The sequence below is a fragment of the Mobula birostris genome, chromosome 7 (genome assembly GCF_030028105.1).
Source record: "Mobula birostris isolate sMobBir1 chromosome 7, sMobBir1.hap1, whole genome shotgun sequence".
In the NCBI taxonomy this organism is placed as follows: domain Eukaryota; kingdom Metazoa; phylum Chordata; class Chondrichthyes; order Myliobatiformes; family Myliobatidae; genus Mobula; species Mobula birostris.
Genome location: NC_092376.1, coordinates 18,340,259 through 18,359,460, shown reverse-complemented (window position 1 = coordinate 18,359,460; position 19,202 = coordinate 18,340,259). Strand labels below are relative to the sequence as shown.

Here is a 19,202-nt window from a genome sequence, read left to right as displayed (position 1 = left end):
AAAGGAACTTCCCTTCCTCCACCATCAACGCTGCCCTGAACCACATCACTTCCACTTCATGCACGACTGTCCGCATCTCATCCTCCTGCCACCCCAGGGTTTTTTTTGTCCGCTCCTACCATCCTACCACCGTCCGTGTCCAGCACACAATCCTCCGTGACTTCCACCATCTCCAACGGGATCCCACCTCGAAGCACATCTTTCCCTCCCTCCCTCCCACTTTCTGCTTTCTGCAACTCCCTTGTCCATTTGTCCCTCCCCACTGATCACCCTCCTGTCACTTAACCTTGCAAGCGGAACAAGTGCTGCGCCTGAAACACCATGATACCAATGCACTGAGTGAGCTCAATGAATCTTGCGAGACATATACCTTCCAGGCTGAGTCCCAGTTGCTTTTGTATTTCATCTCATACTGAAGATAACCTGGTTTCCTGCCACGTTCTGCATTCCACGTCAACAAAACCCTTTCCTTTCCATCAAGTTTAGCTGTCTGGATTAGTGGCGGATTCATTTTTGCTGAGATATTAAGACAAAGTACAACATTAATTATATTCACAAAATATAGTTTGGAATTTTACTGCAGAACATAGAGTGCCCCTTGTAAAGGACAGGAAGTTGACTTGTCACAGACTTGTCCTCCTCAGAACCCATTCCTGAGGAGCAAGCTGGTCCCATTTTTATGCATTTCCATAAATCTATCTTGTCCCTAAGTCAGAAAATACATGGAAGTCACGTAATATAGTAATCTTACTTCATTGATATTGTAATGAATGTCATCAAAGGCACATAGAACTGATAAGTAAAAAAAGGAGAAAAAGGCAGGGGTGTTAGAAATTAGTTCTGCTGTTCATTGGAACAAGTACTTGTGCATACATCTGAGTTTTGAATTCAATAATGTTAGAGAACCTCATTCTTATGTAGAAAGGATTCATCAGTTTCACTTTCATAACATGGAAATGCTCTGGATTTAGTTATCTGCCTTGCTTAGTCAGCAAGCTGTTGAATATTTCAACATTCATTTAATCTCATCATCTGGCACCATCAAACCATTAGAAACAGGAGCAGAATTAGGCCATTCAGCCCATCAAATCTGGTTTATCATTCAATTTTGGCTGATTTGTTGTCCCTCCCAACCTTGATTTTCTGCTTTCGCCCCGAAACCGTTGACATCCTCAATAACCAAGAACCTATCAACCCAATGACTTGGCCACCACAGCTGTATGGGGCAATGAATTCCAGAGACTCACCGTCCCCTGGTTAAATAAATTCCTCTGTCTCTCTGCTCGAAAGAAATATCTTTCTATTCTGAGGCTGTGCCCTCCAGTCCAAGATGCTCCTACTATTAGAGACACCTTCTTCATGTCCTCTTAATCTCAGCCTTTCAATATTTGGCAGGTTATGAACCCCCCACCCCGTTTACTCTTCTAACAATGGTATTGAAGGTGTCTTTGAGTCTGGTGATTTCTGCTCTTAGGCCTTTGTATCTTCTCCCCATTGGAAGAGGGGAAAAGGAGAATGACTGGTTTGGGAAGGATGCTTGATCATTTTGGTTGCTTTTCAGAGGCATCAAGAAGTAGAGAAAGTGTCAACGGAAGGAAGGTTGGTTTGCATGAAGGACTGGGCTGGGTTCAGAACTTTTCACAATTTCTGGCAGTCCTGGGCAGAGTTGAGATGTTTCCCATGGTGCATCTCTGACAATCTGCAGAGACAATAGCTGTGAACACAAGGAGTGCCCCAACTCCTGAATCACATTCCTTGTCTCATGGCTTCGGAACTGTATCTCACTGGACCTTAATTATTTATTGGGCTAAAATCTCTCAATACCACTTCACTACCATGTTATTGTTGCCCAGCCATTCGTCATCAGAATGGAAGTTCACAAAAATCTAATTACATTCACATTTATTGACCAACAACTTAATGTCATCAAATTAAGATGGGTTATTGAGCTAATGTTACGAAAGAAGGAAGGGACTGACTGAATCTAATTTACAAATTAAAAACCAAATTGTAATTAACTGGTTGGAGGCAGGAAAAGTCAATCAGATTGTGAGTGGTAATAGGCCCTCCAAGCCAATGAGCCCATGATGCCCAGTTATACCCATGTGACTAACTAACCCACGAATCCACACATCTTTGTAATGTGGGAGGAAACCAGAGCACTCTGAGGAAATGCACATATTTATGGGTAGAACACGCAAGCTCCTTACAGTGGTAGGAATCAATGATCACTGCCGCTGATGAACCAAAGTGGATAACTTCACTGAATTTAGGTAAACTCTTCTCAGGCTTCCAGTCAGCTCTAGGGGTCAATTTTAACCAATGCTTCAATGACAAACTCTGCCGTTTTCTTCAGGAATGATGACTAGGAATGTCTGGTCCGATGGTATTCATACTCAACTCCCATCTTCCATCCCTCATGACCAGTTAGTCCTCAACCAATCAGTCTTCTGCTGTCGCATCTTGTCCCACCTTCCCACCTGGAATACGATTTTAAACAAGGTGGGCCAGGGGAAACCTGATTGGTTGAGGATTAACAATCTGGATGGTCAGGCAATGGGAGTTCACCATATGTATCACCAGACTAAACTGAAGATGGCAGAGTTTGTCATCAAAACGTTGGTTAAAATCGACACCTGAACCCAGTTGGAAACCCGAAAAGTGATTATGCATCATATACACCAGGAAAGCACTAGATTCTGTTTAACTCACTCGCCCCATCATTGAAATGTTCCCATAACCTATGGACTCACTTTCAAGAACTCTTTATCTCATGTTTTTGATATTTATTGCTTATTTATTTACTATTATTATTTGTTTCTTTTTGTATTTTCAGTTAGTTTTCTTCTGCACTGTGGTTGAAGGTCCAAGTTGGGTGATCTTTCATTGATTCTGTTAAGGTTATTACTCTATGGATTTATTGTGAATGCCTGCAAGATAATGAATCTCAGGACTGTGTATGGTGACATGTATTTACTTTGATTTACTTTGAACTTTGAAATGATTGCACTACCATGCCACCCTTTCTGGTATCGTACTGCCCTGTTAGCCAGTCGATCTTGTATCCATGGGGAGGCATTATGCTTTATATCAAGAGTTTTCACTACTTCCAACAACCTTTAGTGAAACACTTCATAAGAGTTTTATTAAAAATTAAAAACTACACATTCAGGAAATCTGAAATTAAAAAAAAAACACAATTCCTTATCAAAAACCTGGAAATCCAAGCACAGTAAATTCACTGTTCTCTTTTCTTTCCAAAGCGCTTGTGATTTCAAAAGTTTGGTCAAACATGAGAGGGGGTGGAGCTTTGGGGTTTTAATGTTTTCCTGTCTTTCATTCTCTGGAGTTTTTCTTTCATTTCATGGATGTCTGCAAAGAGTAAGGATTTCAGGTTGTATACCGTATACATTCTCGGATATTAAATGGAACCACTGAATGCCATGTTAACTTTCCCGAGTTGCAGAACAGAACACACTGACACTGCCCAAATACATTTATACAAACCAATAATTAAGGCATTTCATGCAGTTGTGTCTATCTGGAAAGGAAGATTGATGCAACCCAAGCCAAGAATCAGAAAGGAAATTTATGTATGATTATGGAAGTATGCTCCATTCAGTTCGGTGCATCAGGATCAAACCATAATCAGTATGGCTGTAGCATGGTGACTAGGTTACCCAATCACTCCATCTCTTTTCACACCAGTGCATTTCCTAAGAAAGTTCACCAAAGCAAAAAAAAACCTGGCAAATATAATGTTTTCCTGAGTTGGGAGAAGCAATTGTATAGAAGTCTGAAGCCTTACACCACCAGGATCAAGCCCAGTAGCTTCTTTCAAACATTTGTTTCTTGAATAAACCCCGGCACAGTGATGCTCACTTCAGTTTAGCAACACTATGATCACTTCACACTGAAATGAATTTTCTGTTTCTTATCTTTCCACTTGTGTTCTTTTTTGCAAAATATTTTTATTGTGAATGCTGCTTATATGATGCTGTGTGCCTGTGATGCTGCTGCAATTACATTTTTCATTCAACCTGTGTATAGATGTACTTGTGCCCAAGACAATAAACTCAACTTTGACTTTTGACATCTTCTATAATTTCTTGCTTCAGATTGTAACCTAAGTTAGGTTTTAACCTATGTTAAGGCAGAGATATATACAGTCAGAATAATACAGCTCTGAAATAAGCTCCTTGACAAACTTTACTGTGTAATACCTAAGCTTGTCTGATTTACCTAAGTTTGGTCCAAAACTCTTTAAACCAAGGGCTTCAATCTGGGGTCCATGGACCCCTCGGTTAATAGTAGGGGTCCCTGTCATAAAGAAAGGTTGGGAACCCCTGCTGTAAACCTTTCCTATCTGTGTGCTTCTCCAAATAAAGTTTAAATATTAGTAAAACTTCTGTTTAATTTGCATTTACGTTTATCTTGTGAACACCACTGATGCTCTTTGCCTGTGATGCTGCTGTAGATATTTTTTTTATTGCATCTGTGCATACATATACTTGTGCAAATGACAATAAACTCAACTTTGACTTTGATTTAAAAAAAACTGCTCAAAAATTAGCATACCATGTTCGATAAGTAGAAATTTCTGAGGTCCTATTCTTGTTACGTTGCCGTTATCCATTACGTAGACGTAAAGAAATTTAGTATTGACAGTTTCAAGACTGACGTTAAAGTAGCAGCCAATATTGTGACTTCCATCCCTTACATATTGTTGGCACCGCTTCAGCGGCATGTGTTTTGACAACCTGCAGGAAATTAAGGACTGAATCTTTCATGTAAACTAGAAGCAGAGTTAAGCATTTCCAGCGATCATCATTGCTGTTCCAATCACACCTCAAAACAATTGGCTTTATCTTTTCAATATGGAGGAAATCAGCAAATCAAGCTGTGAAAGAAACAATGTTAGCAAGGTTCTGGAGGAACTTGGAAGGTCAGGCAATATCTATGGAGGGGAATGACTGGCGGTTTGGGCTGAGATCCTTCATCAAGACTGAAAAGGAAGAGTGCAGAAGTCAGAATAAGAAAGTTGTGGCCAGGGAAATATGAGAAGTGAGACCCGGTGAGTGGGAAGCTAGATGGGTGGGGGAGGGAGTATAATGTGGGAGGCTGGGAGGTGATAGATTGAAGAGATAAGGACTGAAGAAGAGAGATTCTGATAGGAGAGACTGTGGATCATAGAATAACGGAAAGGAGGTGGGGAACTGACGGAGGTCATGAGAATGGGGAATGGGAAAAGGGAAGAAAGGGAGTGTGGGGAGAAACACAGGGAAGTGATTATCAGGATTTAGAGAAATTAGTGTTCATGCCTCTTGTGTCTTCTGTGGAAAAATGGAGAATTGACATTTTAGTCAAGACCTTTCACCTGGACTGAAAGAGCAGGGAGGAGATAGGGAGCAGGTTTCCTGAAGTTGGGGAATTCAATGTGATCTACCCAGTTCCTCCCACACACACACACACGTACACACACACACACACACACACACACACACACACACACACACGCACAGCAACAACCCCACCCCCAGAAGCCATTAGCTTCAGTCAATCTGTTTCTTTTCCCTTCTCCACACACCCTATTTGTTTATCACTCACACACTCCCTGCACGAGGACCCCTCTCCCCACCATTCTCAATTTCCCATCCCACTTCCTTTGATTGCTTCAATGATCCATCTTCCTTTCTTAACAAAATTCCATGCCTGCAACCCTGTTGTCTCCATCTATCAACCTTCCAGCCTCTGTTATTATTTCTACTCTCCCCTCCTCTATCTCTGTATCACCACTTCTCATCTGGTTACAGCTATTGCTTGTTAGTTATTGCTCCATCCCATTCCCTCATCTCTTTATATTGACTATCTCCCCTCTATTCTTCCATTCCAGAAAAAGGGTCTCTTGAAAAGTTGACTTCCATTTCCCTCCACAGATGCAGCCCGACCAATAAAATTCCTCCAGCAGATTGTTTATACTGCAGATTCCAGAATCTACAATATCTTACATCCCTATAGTATTCAATAACTTACTGCGACCATATTAGCCTGTCAGTTAGAGGTGTGATTTGTCAACTATTGTTTCGAAGCTCTCAAATTAATTATTAAATCAAAGACACAAAAACACTTGATCAGATGCCTCCATACCACAGATCCCGCCATCTCCAATTCTGGTTCCACTGGCCCTGGATGCTTCCACTCCACTCATCTCACTGGCTCCACTGTCACCTTTTCATTCCTTTGAGTCTCCAACTTCCTTCCATCCTAGCTTCCCTGAATATCCCAATCCTCCCCCCTCATCTACGTTTATAAATCCTCACAACTTATTCACTCCCTCTGATCGTTGCTCTCATCCCTGTCTTCTCCTTCCTTTCCAACCTCAACTTCTTAAAAAGAAAGTCCTAATGTGACATCGGCTCTGTATTACTTTCCATTGATGCTTGCTGACCTACTGAGTTCCTTCTGCATTTTGTGTCATGAAATCAAAGAGAAATGGCTTCTTTAGCTGCCTCTGGCTGTTCCTTACCAGCTAATAAAATGTAACAGAAATACAGTTATAGATAATATATTCAGAAGCCAATGAAGATCTAAGATCCAACAAATATCAATAAATTTCTTGATAAACAATAACAAATATAAATGAATTTGTTGATATGGACAACTGATTTTATTGGCTCCTAGCTGAAAATGGATATTTGTCAAGCAAGCAGAAGGAAAGTCTTTACTTTTCTCCGAAATTTATTTATTTAGAGATACAGCACAGGAACGTGCTCTTCCTGCTAAAAGAACTTGCACCACCCAATTACACCCATGTGACCCAACTAACCTATTAACCGTTGCGTCTTTGGTTTGGGCGAATCTGCAAGACCCCAGCTCTGATGTGGAAGGTCATTAAATGGGATTACGGCTTTGAAGTGAGCCTGAAATACAATGGGATTATTTTATAGGAGATTGGCTCTTATTTGTTAGGGTTCCAGATGGTGATTGCACCCTCATGCAAAATCACGCCCCTATTCTACAAGCAAGTGCTCCAAATTTCAATGTAATATGAGGACTGTCATAAATCACCAGTCAGAGGAACTTGTGGAATTCTATAGTAAATGGCCACTCCACTGCCCAGCCATGTGTCTACAGAAATATTAACCCCAAGCATACTTGGTCCATGAACACATCATCTTTGAATAATAATGAATTTCTTTGAACAACCAAGACAGGCAGAGAACCAATTAAAAATGACCATGAATACAAATACTGCCAAACTTTTGACTTAGGCATGAGACTCTGATGGATAAAAACAGGAACGGCCAGGATGGAAAACAATTTCTTCCCTTAGGCCATTACTCTTCTGAATTCTCTGCCTACATTCAAAGTGCCTCTGGTTAATCTATTCCATTTCTTACAATATTTAACTTATGCAATGCTCTTTATTTATTTATGGGCAACACATCTGTAGATTTTATCGTCACTTTTTAAAGTTATTGTTTATTATATGTGTGTTAGGTGCTTTCCCCCCAGTCCAGAGAAACATTGTCTCATTTGATGGAATACATGAATATAGTTAAATGACAATAAACTTGATTTGACTTGACTTGAAATTTAATTGGTTCCATGCCCTTTTCAATGTTATTCAAAGGAATTTACACTTGGAATATCTATGCTCCATACATGATTATGGTAGCAGCTATTATCGTTGTATCTGAAAATTCTTTCTGCTGACTCTGACATACAAGTCACACAGCTTGTGCTCCTATTCCAGACTGAATTATCAACCTAAAACACCACCAAAGTAAACCAACTAGCTCCTCACACCTCTGCTCCCCTTCCTTGTTGCTGTAGTGGATACATTACACGATTCATATTACTGGCTCCATTGTGATCTTTGGCACATGGATCCCGAAGAAGACTTACATATATTTAATGTAATAAGTTATATTTCTCCTTTTCTCCTTGTCTTTCTCCCATGAGCAGTTCAAGTATTTACCATCAGGATACAGGTAGCACAACTCAGAAGAGTCTGATTTATTAAGCACCAATCTATGTGGTCCTGTAGAGCAGTGAAAGATAAAAGAACATGGAATTAGGCAAGTATATACTGTTGTTACTGCCAATATCTAATTAGTCAATCCATGACAGCAACTCAATGCATAAAAGAATGCAGACATGGTCAAGAGGTTCAATTGTTATACAGACTAAACAGAATGGAGAAGAAATGAGATCTAAGTGACTTTGATCATGGAATGATTGTTAGTGCCAGTACCTCAGAATCTGCTGGTTTGGGATCTTCACACACAACAGACTCTAGAGCTCATAGAGAATGGTTCAAGATACAAAGAGCATCCAGTGAGAAGTAGATCTGTGGGTAAGAACGCCTTGTTAATGAGAGAGGTCAGAGGAGAATGACCGGACTGGTTCAAGCTGACAGGACGGTGACAGTAACTCAACTAACAGTGTGTTGCAACAATGGTGCGCAGAAGAGCATCTCTGAACACACAACACATCAAACCTTGAAGTGGATGGGATACCTAACAAAGTGGTCACTGACGGTATAGTGAAATACAAAACAGAAAGTAGAATTATTAAAATAGTTTAACTGTTTTTAGTGGAAATCAGTAACTGAAATTGGAATTTTATTTATTTAGGGAAAGAGTGTGGAACAGGCCCTTCTAGTCCAATGGGCTACACTGCCTTGCAACCCACCTATTAAACACTAGCCTAATCACAGCACAATTCATAATGATCAATTAACCTACTAACTGGTTTGTCTTTGGACTGTGTGAAGAAACAGGAGCACCCAGAGGAAACCCACATGCCTACAGGAAGAACATACAGACTTTCTACAAAGGACACTGGAATTGAACTCCAAACTCCAAGGCCCCACGCTGTAACAGGATTATCTTAATTGCACACCATCATGGCACCCTATGGAATTGGTTTATGATCTGCACATGTACTGAAGTAGAATGAAAAGTTTATCTTATATACTGTTCATGTAGGTCATATCATAGAAACATAGAAACATAGAAAATAGGTGCAGGAGTAGGCCATTCAGCCCTTTGAGCCTGCACCGCCATTCAGTATGATCATAGCTGACCATCTAACTCAGAACCCTGTACCAGCATTCCCTCCATACCCCCTGATCCCCGTAGCCACAAGGGCCATATCTAACTCCCTCTTAAATATAGCCAATGAACTGGCCTCAACTGTTTCCTGTGGAGAGAATTCCACAGATTCACCACTCTCTGTGTGAAGAAGTTTTTCCTAATCTCGGTCCTAAAAGGCTTCCCCTTTATCCTCAAACTGTGACCCCTCGTTCTGGACTTCCCTAACATCGGGAACAATCTTCCTGCATTTAGCCTGTCCAATCCCTTTAGAATTTTATACATTTCAATAAGATACCCCCTCAATCTTCTAAATTCCAGAGAGTATAAGCCTAGTCAATCCAGTCTTTCATCATATGAAGGTCCTGCCATCCCAGGAATCAATCTGGTGAACCTTCTTTGTACTCTCTCTATGGCAAGAATGTCTTTCCTCAGATTAGGGGACCAAACTGCACACAATACTCCAGGTGTGGTCTCACCAAGGCCTTGTACAACTGCAGTAGTACCTCCCTGCTCCTGTACTCGAATCCTCTTGCTATGAATGCCAGCATACCATTCGCCTTTTTCACCGCCTGCCGTACCTGCATGCCCACTTTCAATGACTGGTGTACAATGACACCCAGGTCTCATTGCACCTCCCCTTTTCCTAATTGGCCACCATTCAGATAATAATCTGTTTTCCTGTTCTTGTCACCAAAGTGGATAACCTCACATTTATCCACATTAAATTGCATCTGCCATGAACTTGGCATTACACAATAAATTGAAATAGAACAGGTTAAAACAATAACAGAGTGCAGAATAAAGTGTAATAATTACAGAGAAAGTCCAACGCAGGTGGACAGTAAGGTGTCAGGTTATAATGAGATGGATGATGGGACGGAACATGGGTGATGAGCTCCAGGCCCAGAGCATATCAAAGCAACAGGGCCCAGGTCCTAGTGCGGGCAATTACCTGGTATTTGGAAAATTTAAATATCGGGCCAGAAGGACTGAAAAAGCAAGGTGTCGGGGCCAGAGGCGAGGGTTGGGCCAGTTCAGTTTGCTGCTCTGCGACTCTTACTCTGCTCTCTGGAGCACTGAAGCTAAGGCTGTGAACCTGCTCCTACTGCCTCGGGCTTTGTGTCTGCAAGCTCCGCAACAACTTGCTCCACTGTATGATGAACTGAGGCTGAGGCTGTGGGCCTGCTCTGGCTGCTCCAGGCTTTGTGTCTATGGACTCATTTTAGTCCTGAAAGCTGTTGCTTGCTTTTATTGTTTGCACAATTTGTGTTTTTTTTTCTCTTTTTCTCTCTCTCCCACTCCCCTCTCTCCCTCCCTCCCTCCCCATTGGGGGTTTGTTAGTCTTTTTTTGATGTCTTGTGGCTGCCTGTAAGGAGATGAATCTTAAGGTCGTATAATTTATACCCTTTGAAAATAAATGTACCTTGAATTTTGAATCTTTGAAAAGAGGGCATGTTGCAGATAAATCTGGAACTGGAATTGGTTCATTATTTTCATATTTATTGACATAAAGTGGAAAACTTGAATACTATTCATATAGATCAATTCATTAAACAGTGCGTTGAGGTACCACAAAGCAAATCCACCACAGATTGTAGAGGAAAGTGTAACAGCGAGAGAGAAGTTTCCATGAAGATAGCGATAAGGTGAAAGATCATAATGAAGTAGATTGTGAGGTCAAATCTTATCATAGTAGGGAACTTTTCCATAGACCTACACTAATGCGATAGAAGCTGTCCTTGAACCTAGCGGTACATGCTTACAGGTTTTTGTGTCTTCTGCTTGATTGGAGGGGAGAGAAGAGAGAATGTGTGGGGTGGATGGGATCTTTGATGATGCTGGCTTCTTTCTGAAGCAGCAGGCAGTAAAGATAGAGTCCATGCCAGGGAAACTGGTATCCATGATGTGCTGAGCTGTGCTTGCAGCTCTGCGGGTTTATGCTCTTTTGTGCAGAGCATTTGCCTTACCAAACTGTCAAGTGTCTAGGTGAGATAGATATTTCAATGAATCTGTGAGAGGATAGAGGCAGGATTTTTCTATTCCAAGAGTGACTGAAAGGTTAAGCAGAATAAAATCAATATATTTAAAAGGGACATGAGAAAATCTGCAGATGCTGGAAATCCAAGCAACACACACAAAATGCTGGAGGAACTTAGCAAGACAGGCAGCATCGACGGAAAAGAATAAATAGCCGATGATTTGAGCCGAGACCCTTCATCAGGACTGGAAAAATAAATGACAATTCAAACCAATAAGGTGAGGGAAGGGGAGGAAAAAGTACAAAGTGGTAGGTGATAGATGAATTTAAAAACGCAAACATGAGGAATTCTGCAGATGCTGGAATTTCAAGCAACACACATAAAAGTTGCTGGTGAACGCAGCAGGCCAGGCAGCATCTATAGGAAGAGGTACAGTCGACGTTTCAGGCCGAGATCCTTCGTCAGGACTAACTGAAGGAAGAGTTAGTAAGAGATTTGAAAGTGGGAGGAGGAGGAGGAGATCCAAAATGATAGGAGAAGACAGGAGGGGGAGGGATGGAGCCAAGAGCTGGACAGTTGATTGACAAAAGGGATATGAGATGATCACGGGACAAGAGGCCCAGGGAGAAAGAAAAGGGGGAGGGGGAGAAATGCTCAGAGGATGAGCAAGGGGTATAGTCAGAGGGACAGAGAGAGAAAAAGGAAAGAGGGAAAAAAAATGTGTGTATATAAATAAATAACAGATGGGGTACGAGGAGGAGGTGGGGCATTAGCGTAAGTTTGAGAAGTCAACGTTCATGCCATCAGGTTGGAGGCTACCCAGACAGAATATAAGGTGTTGCTCCTCCAACCTGAGTGTGGCTTCACCTTTACAGTAGAGGAGACCATGGATAGACATATCGGAATGGGAATGGAACGTGGAATTAAAATATGTGGCCACTGGGAAATCCTGCTTGCTCTGGCGGACAGAGCGTAGGTGTTGGCTGCAATATGGTTGGGGAACTGCAGCTGCCATTCGAGGTCCACTAACAGCTGCCAGTCCCTTGCAGAGGTCAGGATGCCTGCAGATGTTCTTTTGGCAGGTATTGGCTGCTCGCCAGCTCTGACAAAGGCAATGGTCTGCTTGGAGGGTCGGGACCGCTTTGCCCACTCAACTCCTGCGCTGACGGCTTCAGCAATGGTCTTCAGGACCTGACCATGCCTCCACCTGTACCGTCCCTCACCAGGTGCCCTCGCGCAGCCGCTGAGGATGTGCTCCAGGGTTCCTCTCTTGGAGCACAGTGGGCATGCAGATGACTCTGCCTTGCCCCATGTGTGCAGGTTTGATGGGCTTTGATGGGCTGTGAGTCGGCTGGGGTGGTATACTGCGTCCGGTGCTCCCGATGCGGCCTTTTATATATTGGCGAGACCCGACGCAGACTGGGAGACCGCTTTGCTGAACACCTACGCCCTGTCCGCCAGAGAAAGCAGGATCTCCCAGTGGCCACACATTTTAATTCCACATCCCATTCCCATTCTGACATGTCTATCCACAGTTTCCTCTACTGTAAAGATGAAGCCACACTCAGGTTGGAGGAACAACACCTTATATTCCGTCTGGGTAGCCTCCAACCTGATGGCATGAACATTGACTTTGCAAACTTCCGCTAATGCCCCACCTCCCCTGTACCCCATCTGTTATTTATTTATATACACACATTCTTTTTCTCTCTCTCTCCTTTTTCTCCCTCTGTCCCTTTTCACTATACACCTTGCCCATCCTTTGGGCTTCCCGCCTCCTCCTTTTCTTTCTCCCTCGGCCTCCTGTCCCATGATCCTCTCATACCCCTTTTGCCTATCACCTGTCCAGCTCTTGGCTCCATCCCTCCCCCTCCTGTCTTCTTCTATCATTTTGGATCTCCCCCTCTCCCTCCCACTTTCAAATCTCTTATTGGCTCTTCTTTCAGTTAGTCCTGACGAAGGGTCTCGGCCTGAAATGTCGACCGTACCTCTTCCTATAGATGCTGCCTGGCCCGCTGCATTCACCAGCAATTTTTATGTGTGTTGAGGTGATAGGTGAAACTGGGAGAGCGGGAGTGGTGAACTAAAGAGCTGGGAAGTTGATTGGCGAAAGAGATAATGGGCTGGAGAAGGGGAATCTGATAGGAGAAAGTAGAAGTCTCTGGAAGAAAGGGAAGGGGAGGAACACCAGGGTTTAGAAAGAGGTAGCTGAAGAGATTGTGGAGGTGTTACTAATGATCTTTCAAAAATCAGTACATTCTGGAATGATTCTGGAAGACCGAAAATTTGCAAATGTCACTCCACTCTTCCGCCAGCATTCCTTCATCAAAGTAATTTTCAAAAACTATCAGCAATAGCACATACGTTATAATGTGTATAGATCAAAAAGGGGTATTTGAGAAACATAAATATGGAAGTCAGCTTACATACAATATAGGTGTGTACTTCATACCGTGGTCCTTCACTTGGAAGCAGCTCATAGGCATCATTGACTGACTGTTGGAGGTGCTTATGTATAAGCACAACCAATTATTGTTTTTCTTTCTTACTTCCAGTTCACATCTCTGTTTCCCTTCAGTTAAGTTGCATTTGTTTTGAAACATTCTTTTCACAAACCTGTGGGAATATTCACATACATAGAGAACTGTGTTAGCTGAATACGTTGCGCATTCACTTCTTTTGTTAGATTCATGCAATGGCAAGAATGGGAAATGTTCAACGTTGTTCTATCAAGGTGCTAAGGAGTTTAACAGGAAATAAGTCTTGAAGAAGTTTCAAAAATAACATAAAAACAGGAAATATTGGAATTGCTTGTGAATTGGACAGTATGGTTGGGTTGAGTTCTCCAATCTTGGCAATCCATTTGCAAAAGTTTCGTCACCATACATGGAGACAACATCATTGTGCTGTTCACTTGTGGTGTGTCTGAATGCTTGGCCTTTATATACTTCTGAAGCATGGATTTCTGCAAACAATTCTATATAAACAGATATGTTGACCTCGATCCTATCTATAAGTCAATTTGGGCAAAATTCCAGACAACGCACAGAGTTCACCATGAGGAGAGAGGGCGAGCAGCCGGAAGTCTTGGTACATGTAGGTACCAATGATATAGACAGAAAAAGAGAGGAGGTCCTGAAGAAAGATTACTGGGAGCTAGGAAGAAAATTGAAAAGCCGGACCTCCAGAGTAATAATTTCAGGATTGCTGCCTGAGCTGCACGCTAATGATGGTAAGAATAGCAAAATTAAGCAGATGAATGTGTGGCTAAGTAACTGGTGCAGGGGGCAGGGTTTCAAATTCTTGAATCATTGGGATCTATTTTGGGGAAGGCATGACTTGTACAAAAAAGATGGATTACACCTGAACTCAAAAGATACTAATATCCTAGCGGGATTGTTTAATATAGCTGTTAGGGAGGGTTTAAACTAAGTTGGCAAGGGGAAGGAAACCAAGGTGTTAGGATTGAGGAAGAGGAAAATAGAAGTAAGTCAAAAATACTGTGCAGCAAAGATGGTAAGAAGGACAGGCCGGTGAATATACAGGATAATTTGCTGCAAAATAGATATATAGCACAAGTGGCAACAGGTACCGATCTAAATGTACTGTACTTAAATGCACGCATTAGAAATAAAGTGGATGACCTTGCTGCACAGCTACAGGTTAAAAGGTATGACATTGTGGCCATCACCGAGTCATGGCTAAATGATGGATGTGATTGGGAGCTGAATATCCCAGGATACACAGTGTACAGGAAGGATAGGAAGGTAGGTAAAGGGGGTGGCGTGGCCCTGATGGTAAGTAACGATATCAAATCAATAGAAAGAAGGGACATAGGATCAGAAGAGGTAGAACCCTTATGGGTAGAATTAAGAAATGGCAAGGGTAAAAAGACACTAATAGCAGTTATATACAGGCCTCCAAACAGCAGTCGGGATGTGGACTACAAGTTGCAGCTGGAAATAGAAAAAGCATGTCAGAAGGACAATGTCAAGATAATGATGGGGGATTTTAATATGAAAGTGGATTGGGAAAGTTAGGAAGGTAATGGATCTCAGGAGAGGAAGTTTGTAGAATGCCTACAGGATGGCTTTTTGGAGCAACTTGTCCAGAAGCCCACCAGAGGACCGGCTGTTTTGGATTGGGTGCTGTGTAACGAACCTAAGGCAATTAGGGAGCTGGAGGTAAAGGAACCTCTTGGAAGTAGTGATCATAATATGATTGAGTTCAGTCTCAAATTTGAAAAGGAGAAGCTGGTATCAGGTGTATCGATATTTCAGTGGAACAGGGGAAATTACAGTGGTATGAGAGAGGAACTGGCCCAAATCGATTGGAAAAGTGAACTAAATGGAGGGACGACAGAGCAGAATTGGATGAAATTCCTACAAGAAATAAGGAAAATGCAGGAAAAATATATTCCAAGAAAAAAGAAAATCATGAATGGAAAAATGGCACAAATGTGGCTAACGAGAGAGGTTAAGGCAAAAATAAAAGCAAAAGAAACGGCGTACAAGGAAGCAAAAATTAGTGGGAAAAATGAGGACTGGAAGACCTTTAAAAACTTACAGAAAGAAACTAAGAAAGTCATTAGGAAAGAAAAGATGAATTATGAAAGGAAGTTGGCGATTAACATAAAAAAGGATACTAAGAGTTTTTTTAAATATATGAAGAGTAAAAGAGTGACAAGGGTAGATATGGGACCGATTGAAAATGATGCTGGAATAATTATAATGGATAACAAAGAGATGGTGGAGGAACTGAATGAGTATTTTGCATCAGTCTTCACAGTGGAAGATATGAGCAATATACCTGATAGCCAGAGGTATCAGGGAATAGAATTAGGTACAGTCAATATAACTAGAGAGAAAGTGCTTGGGAAGCTAAGTGGACTAAGAATAGATAAGTCTCCCGGCCCGAATGAGATGCACCCAAGGGTTCTGAAGGAGGTGGCTTTGGAGATTGTGGAAGCATTGGAAATGTTCTTCCAGGAAACAATAGACTCTGGCATGGTTCCGGAGGACTGGAAGGTTGCAAATGTAGTTCCGCTATTTAAGAAAGGAAGGAGGCAGCAAAAAGAAAATTACAGACCTATTAGTCTGACATCGGTGGTTGGAAAGATATTGGAGTCAATCCTCAAGGACGAGGTTATGAAATACCTCGAGGTGCATGACAAGATAGGCTGAAGCCAGCATGGTTTCATGAAGGGAAGATCCTGCCTTACCAACTTATTGGAATTTTTTGAGGTAATCTCAAATAAGATTGACAAGGGAGAGGCTGTGGATGTTGTGTATTTGGATTTTCAAAAGGCCTTCGATAAGGTGCCGCATATGAGGCTGCTTAATAAGATGAGAGCCCATGGAATTATAGGAAAGATATTGAAATGGTGGAGCATTGGCTGATAGGCAGAAAGCAAAGGGTGGGAATAAAGGGATCCTATTCTGATTGGTTGCCGGTTACTAGTGGTGTTCTGCAGGGGTCGGTGTTGGGGCTGCTTCTTTTTACGATGTATATCGATGATTTGGATTATGGATTAAATGGTTTTGTGGCCAAGTTTGCGGATGACACCAAGATAGGTGGAGGAGCAGGAAATGTTGAAGAAATGGAAAGGTTGCAGAGAGACTTAGTCAGTTTAGGAGAGTGGGCAAAGAAATGGCAGATGAGATACAACATTGACAAATGTACGGTTGTACATTTTGGAAGAAGAAATAATTGGGCAGATTATTATTTAGATGGGGAGAAACTTCAAAAATCGGAAGTGCAAAGGGACTTGGGATCCTCGTGCAGGATACCCTAAAGGTTAACCACCAAGTTGGATTGGCGGTAAGGAAAGCGAATGCTATGTTGGCATTCATTTCAAGAGGAATAGTGTATAAGAGTAAGGAGGTGTTGATGAGGCTCTATGGGGCATTAGTGAGACCTCATTTGGAATACTGTGTGCAGTTTTGGGCCCCCTATCTTAGAAAGGATATACCGATGTTGGAGAGAGTTCAGAGAAGATTTACGAGGATGATTCCTGGAATGCAGGGGCTAACATATGAGGAGCGTCTGTCGGCTCTTGGACTGCATTCATTAGAGTATAGAAGAATGAGAGGGGATCTCATAGAAACGTTTCGAATGTTGAAAGGGTTGGACAGAATAGATGTGGAAAGGTTGTTTCCCTTGGTGGGTGAGTCCTGGACAAGAGGCCACAGTCTTAGAATTAGAGGCTACCCAGTTAAAACAGAGATGAGGAGAAATTTTTTTAGCCAGAGGGTCGTGAATTTGTGGAATTCGTTGCCACATATGGCTGTGGAGGCCCGATCATTGACGGTGTTTAAGGAGGAGATTGACAGGTATCTAATTAGTTAGGGTATCAAGGGATATGGGGAAAAAGCCGGAAATTGGAACTAGATGGGTGAATAGTTTAGCTCATGGGGGAGCTGCGAAGCAGACTCAATGGGCTGAATGGCCTACTTCTGCTCCTTTGTCTTGTGATCTTGTCTTGTGAAAGCAAAACCCTCCCTACGTCACAAGTGAGTTTTCATAATGGCAGTCAACCAACTGATTGAGAAGTATATAAAGGCCACAGCACAAGTGAACAGCACACTGAAGATGTCTCTTGATATGGTGATGAAACGTTTGCAGCTGGACCGCCAAGACTGGAAAGCAACTCAACCCAACCATCAGCCACCCGAGCCACACATCTTGCAAGTTATTTCCAAGTTGGATAATATTTGTAGAGAGAGAAATAGAGTTAACATTAATTATCCTTTGGCAGGCAAGAGATGTTTCAAGCTAACTAGTTCGTTAAAATTGTTGTTGGAAAGATAAGGTTTTATTTAATCCATTGAGTTGCTATATTGTTGATGCCTGAAAGGATGGTGGCAGCAGAATCCAATAAAATGTTTACTTTGTTTACGCCAGCACTTTAAGAAAGACAATTTGTAAGGCATTTAAGAAAGAGTAGCGGAAATAGCTTCAGCCACAAAGAAGAAACGTGCTGGAGGAACTCAGCAGTTCAGGAAACACTTGGGGAGGGGAACGAACAGAAAACATTTTGGGCCAAGACCCTTCGTTACGAAGCAGGGAGTTGATCAAGATTTTCTTTTGAGGTGGTGGCAGAGATGGCGGTTGATCGTAGAGCACTGGATGTCTGCTTACAAAGAACTTAGTAAAGCTTCTGACAAGTTCCCTTATCTAAAAGATAATGGGATCCATGAAGACCTAGTAGATAGGATTCAAAGTAGGCTTGGTTGTAGAAGATAGGAGAGGAGTGTTATTCTGATTGAGACCAATTGTGTTCTAGGAGGATTGTTTCTGGAATCTCTTGTTTCAATGGTTTAATGGTTCCATTTAATATCAGAGAATGTACACAGTATGCAACCTGAAATTCTTACTCTTCGCAGACACCCATGAAGCAGAAGAAAGAACCCCAATGGAATGTATACTATGACAGAAAAACATTAGAAACCAGAAGTCCCCCTCCCCCCCTCCCACACACAAGCAGCAGCAAAGCATCAATCCTCCCCACTCACCCTCCTCCCACCTGCCTCAGCAAAAGCATCCTTCCATGCAAGGAATAGTAGAGCCTCCAAAGAGACCCCATGATCTACAGTCCATAAAAAAAAACACTGTTCATCCCAGCATTCGACATGCTGCAGGCTCACTCTCTAAGTAATGACAGAGAGAGATATCGCTCCTGACACAGCAAGAGAGAGACCAACAGCTCGCTGTTACAGTCTGAAGCTTCACTTATTTCAACAGCAGCAAACACTGCTGGCTCGATTTTCTGATATCATGCAATGCTTTGATTGGAGACACTGGTGATATATAAAAAATAACTTGGATGAAAATGTAGGTGGGCAGATTGGTAAGTTTGCAGATATTGAAATTGGTGGAGTTGTGAATAATGAAGAAGATTGTCAAAGGATATAGAGGGGCAGAGATCAGTTAGATATGTGGGTAAAGAAGGCAGATTTAATCTGGAGAAGTGTGAGGTGTTGCACAGGGAGGTCAAATGTAGGAAGAATGCAGTGAGTGGAGTACAAATCCATAGTTCTCTGAAAATGGAATCACAAACACAGAACGTTTACACCTGAAAAAAAGGCGGATTACAGGACAACTCAAGGGGGACCAATATCCT

At 42.1% G+C, this 19,202-nt stretch overlaps 1 protein-coding gene across 1 annotated transcript in view; it reads right to left on the bottom strand.

Annotated features, from left to right (window-relative positions):
• The window catches only part of LOC140200666 (cytokine receptor-like factor 2), a 67,083-nt gene that overhangs the window by 25,964 nt on the left and 21,917 nt on the right, over window positions 1-19,202 (bottom strand). Inside the window, exons 3-6 of the mRNA XM_072264231.1 lie at window positions 13,533-13,696; window positions 7,909-8,044; window positions 4,579-4,760; window positions 371-516 (exon numbers count right to left, since the gene is read on the bottom strand). Of these exons, the coding sequence (XP_072120332.1) occupies window positions 371-516; window positions 4,579-4,760; window positions 7,909-8,044; window positions 13,533-13,696 (628 nt within the window). The remainder of the gene's footprint in view (window positions 1-370; window positions 517-4,578; window positions 4,761-7,908; window positions 8,045-13,532; window positions 13,697-19,202) is intronic.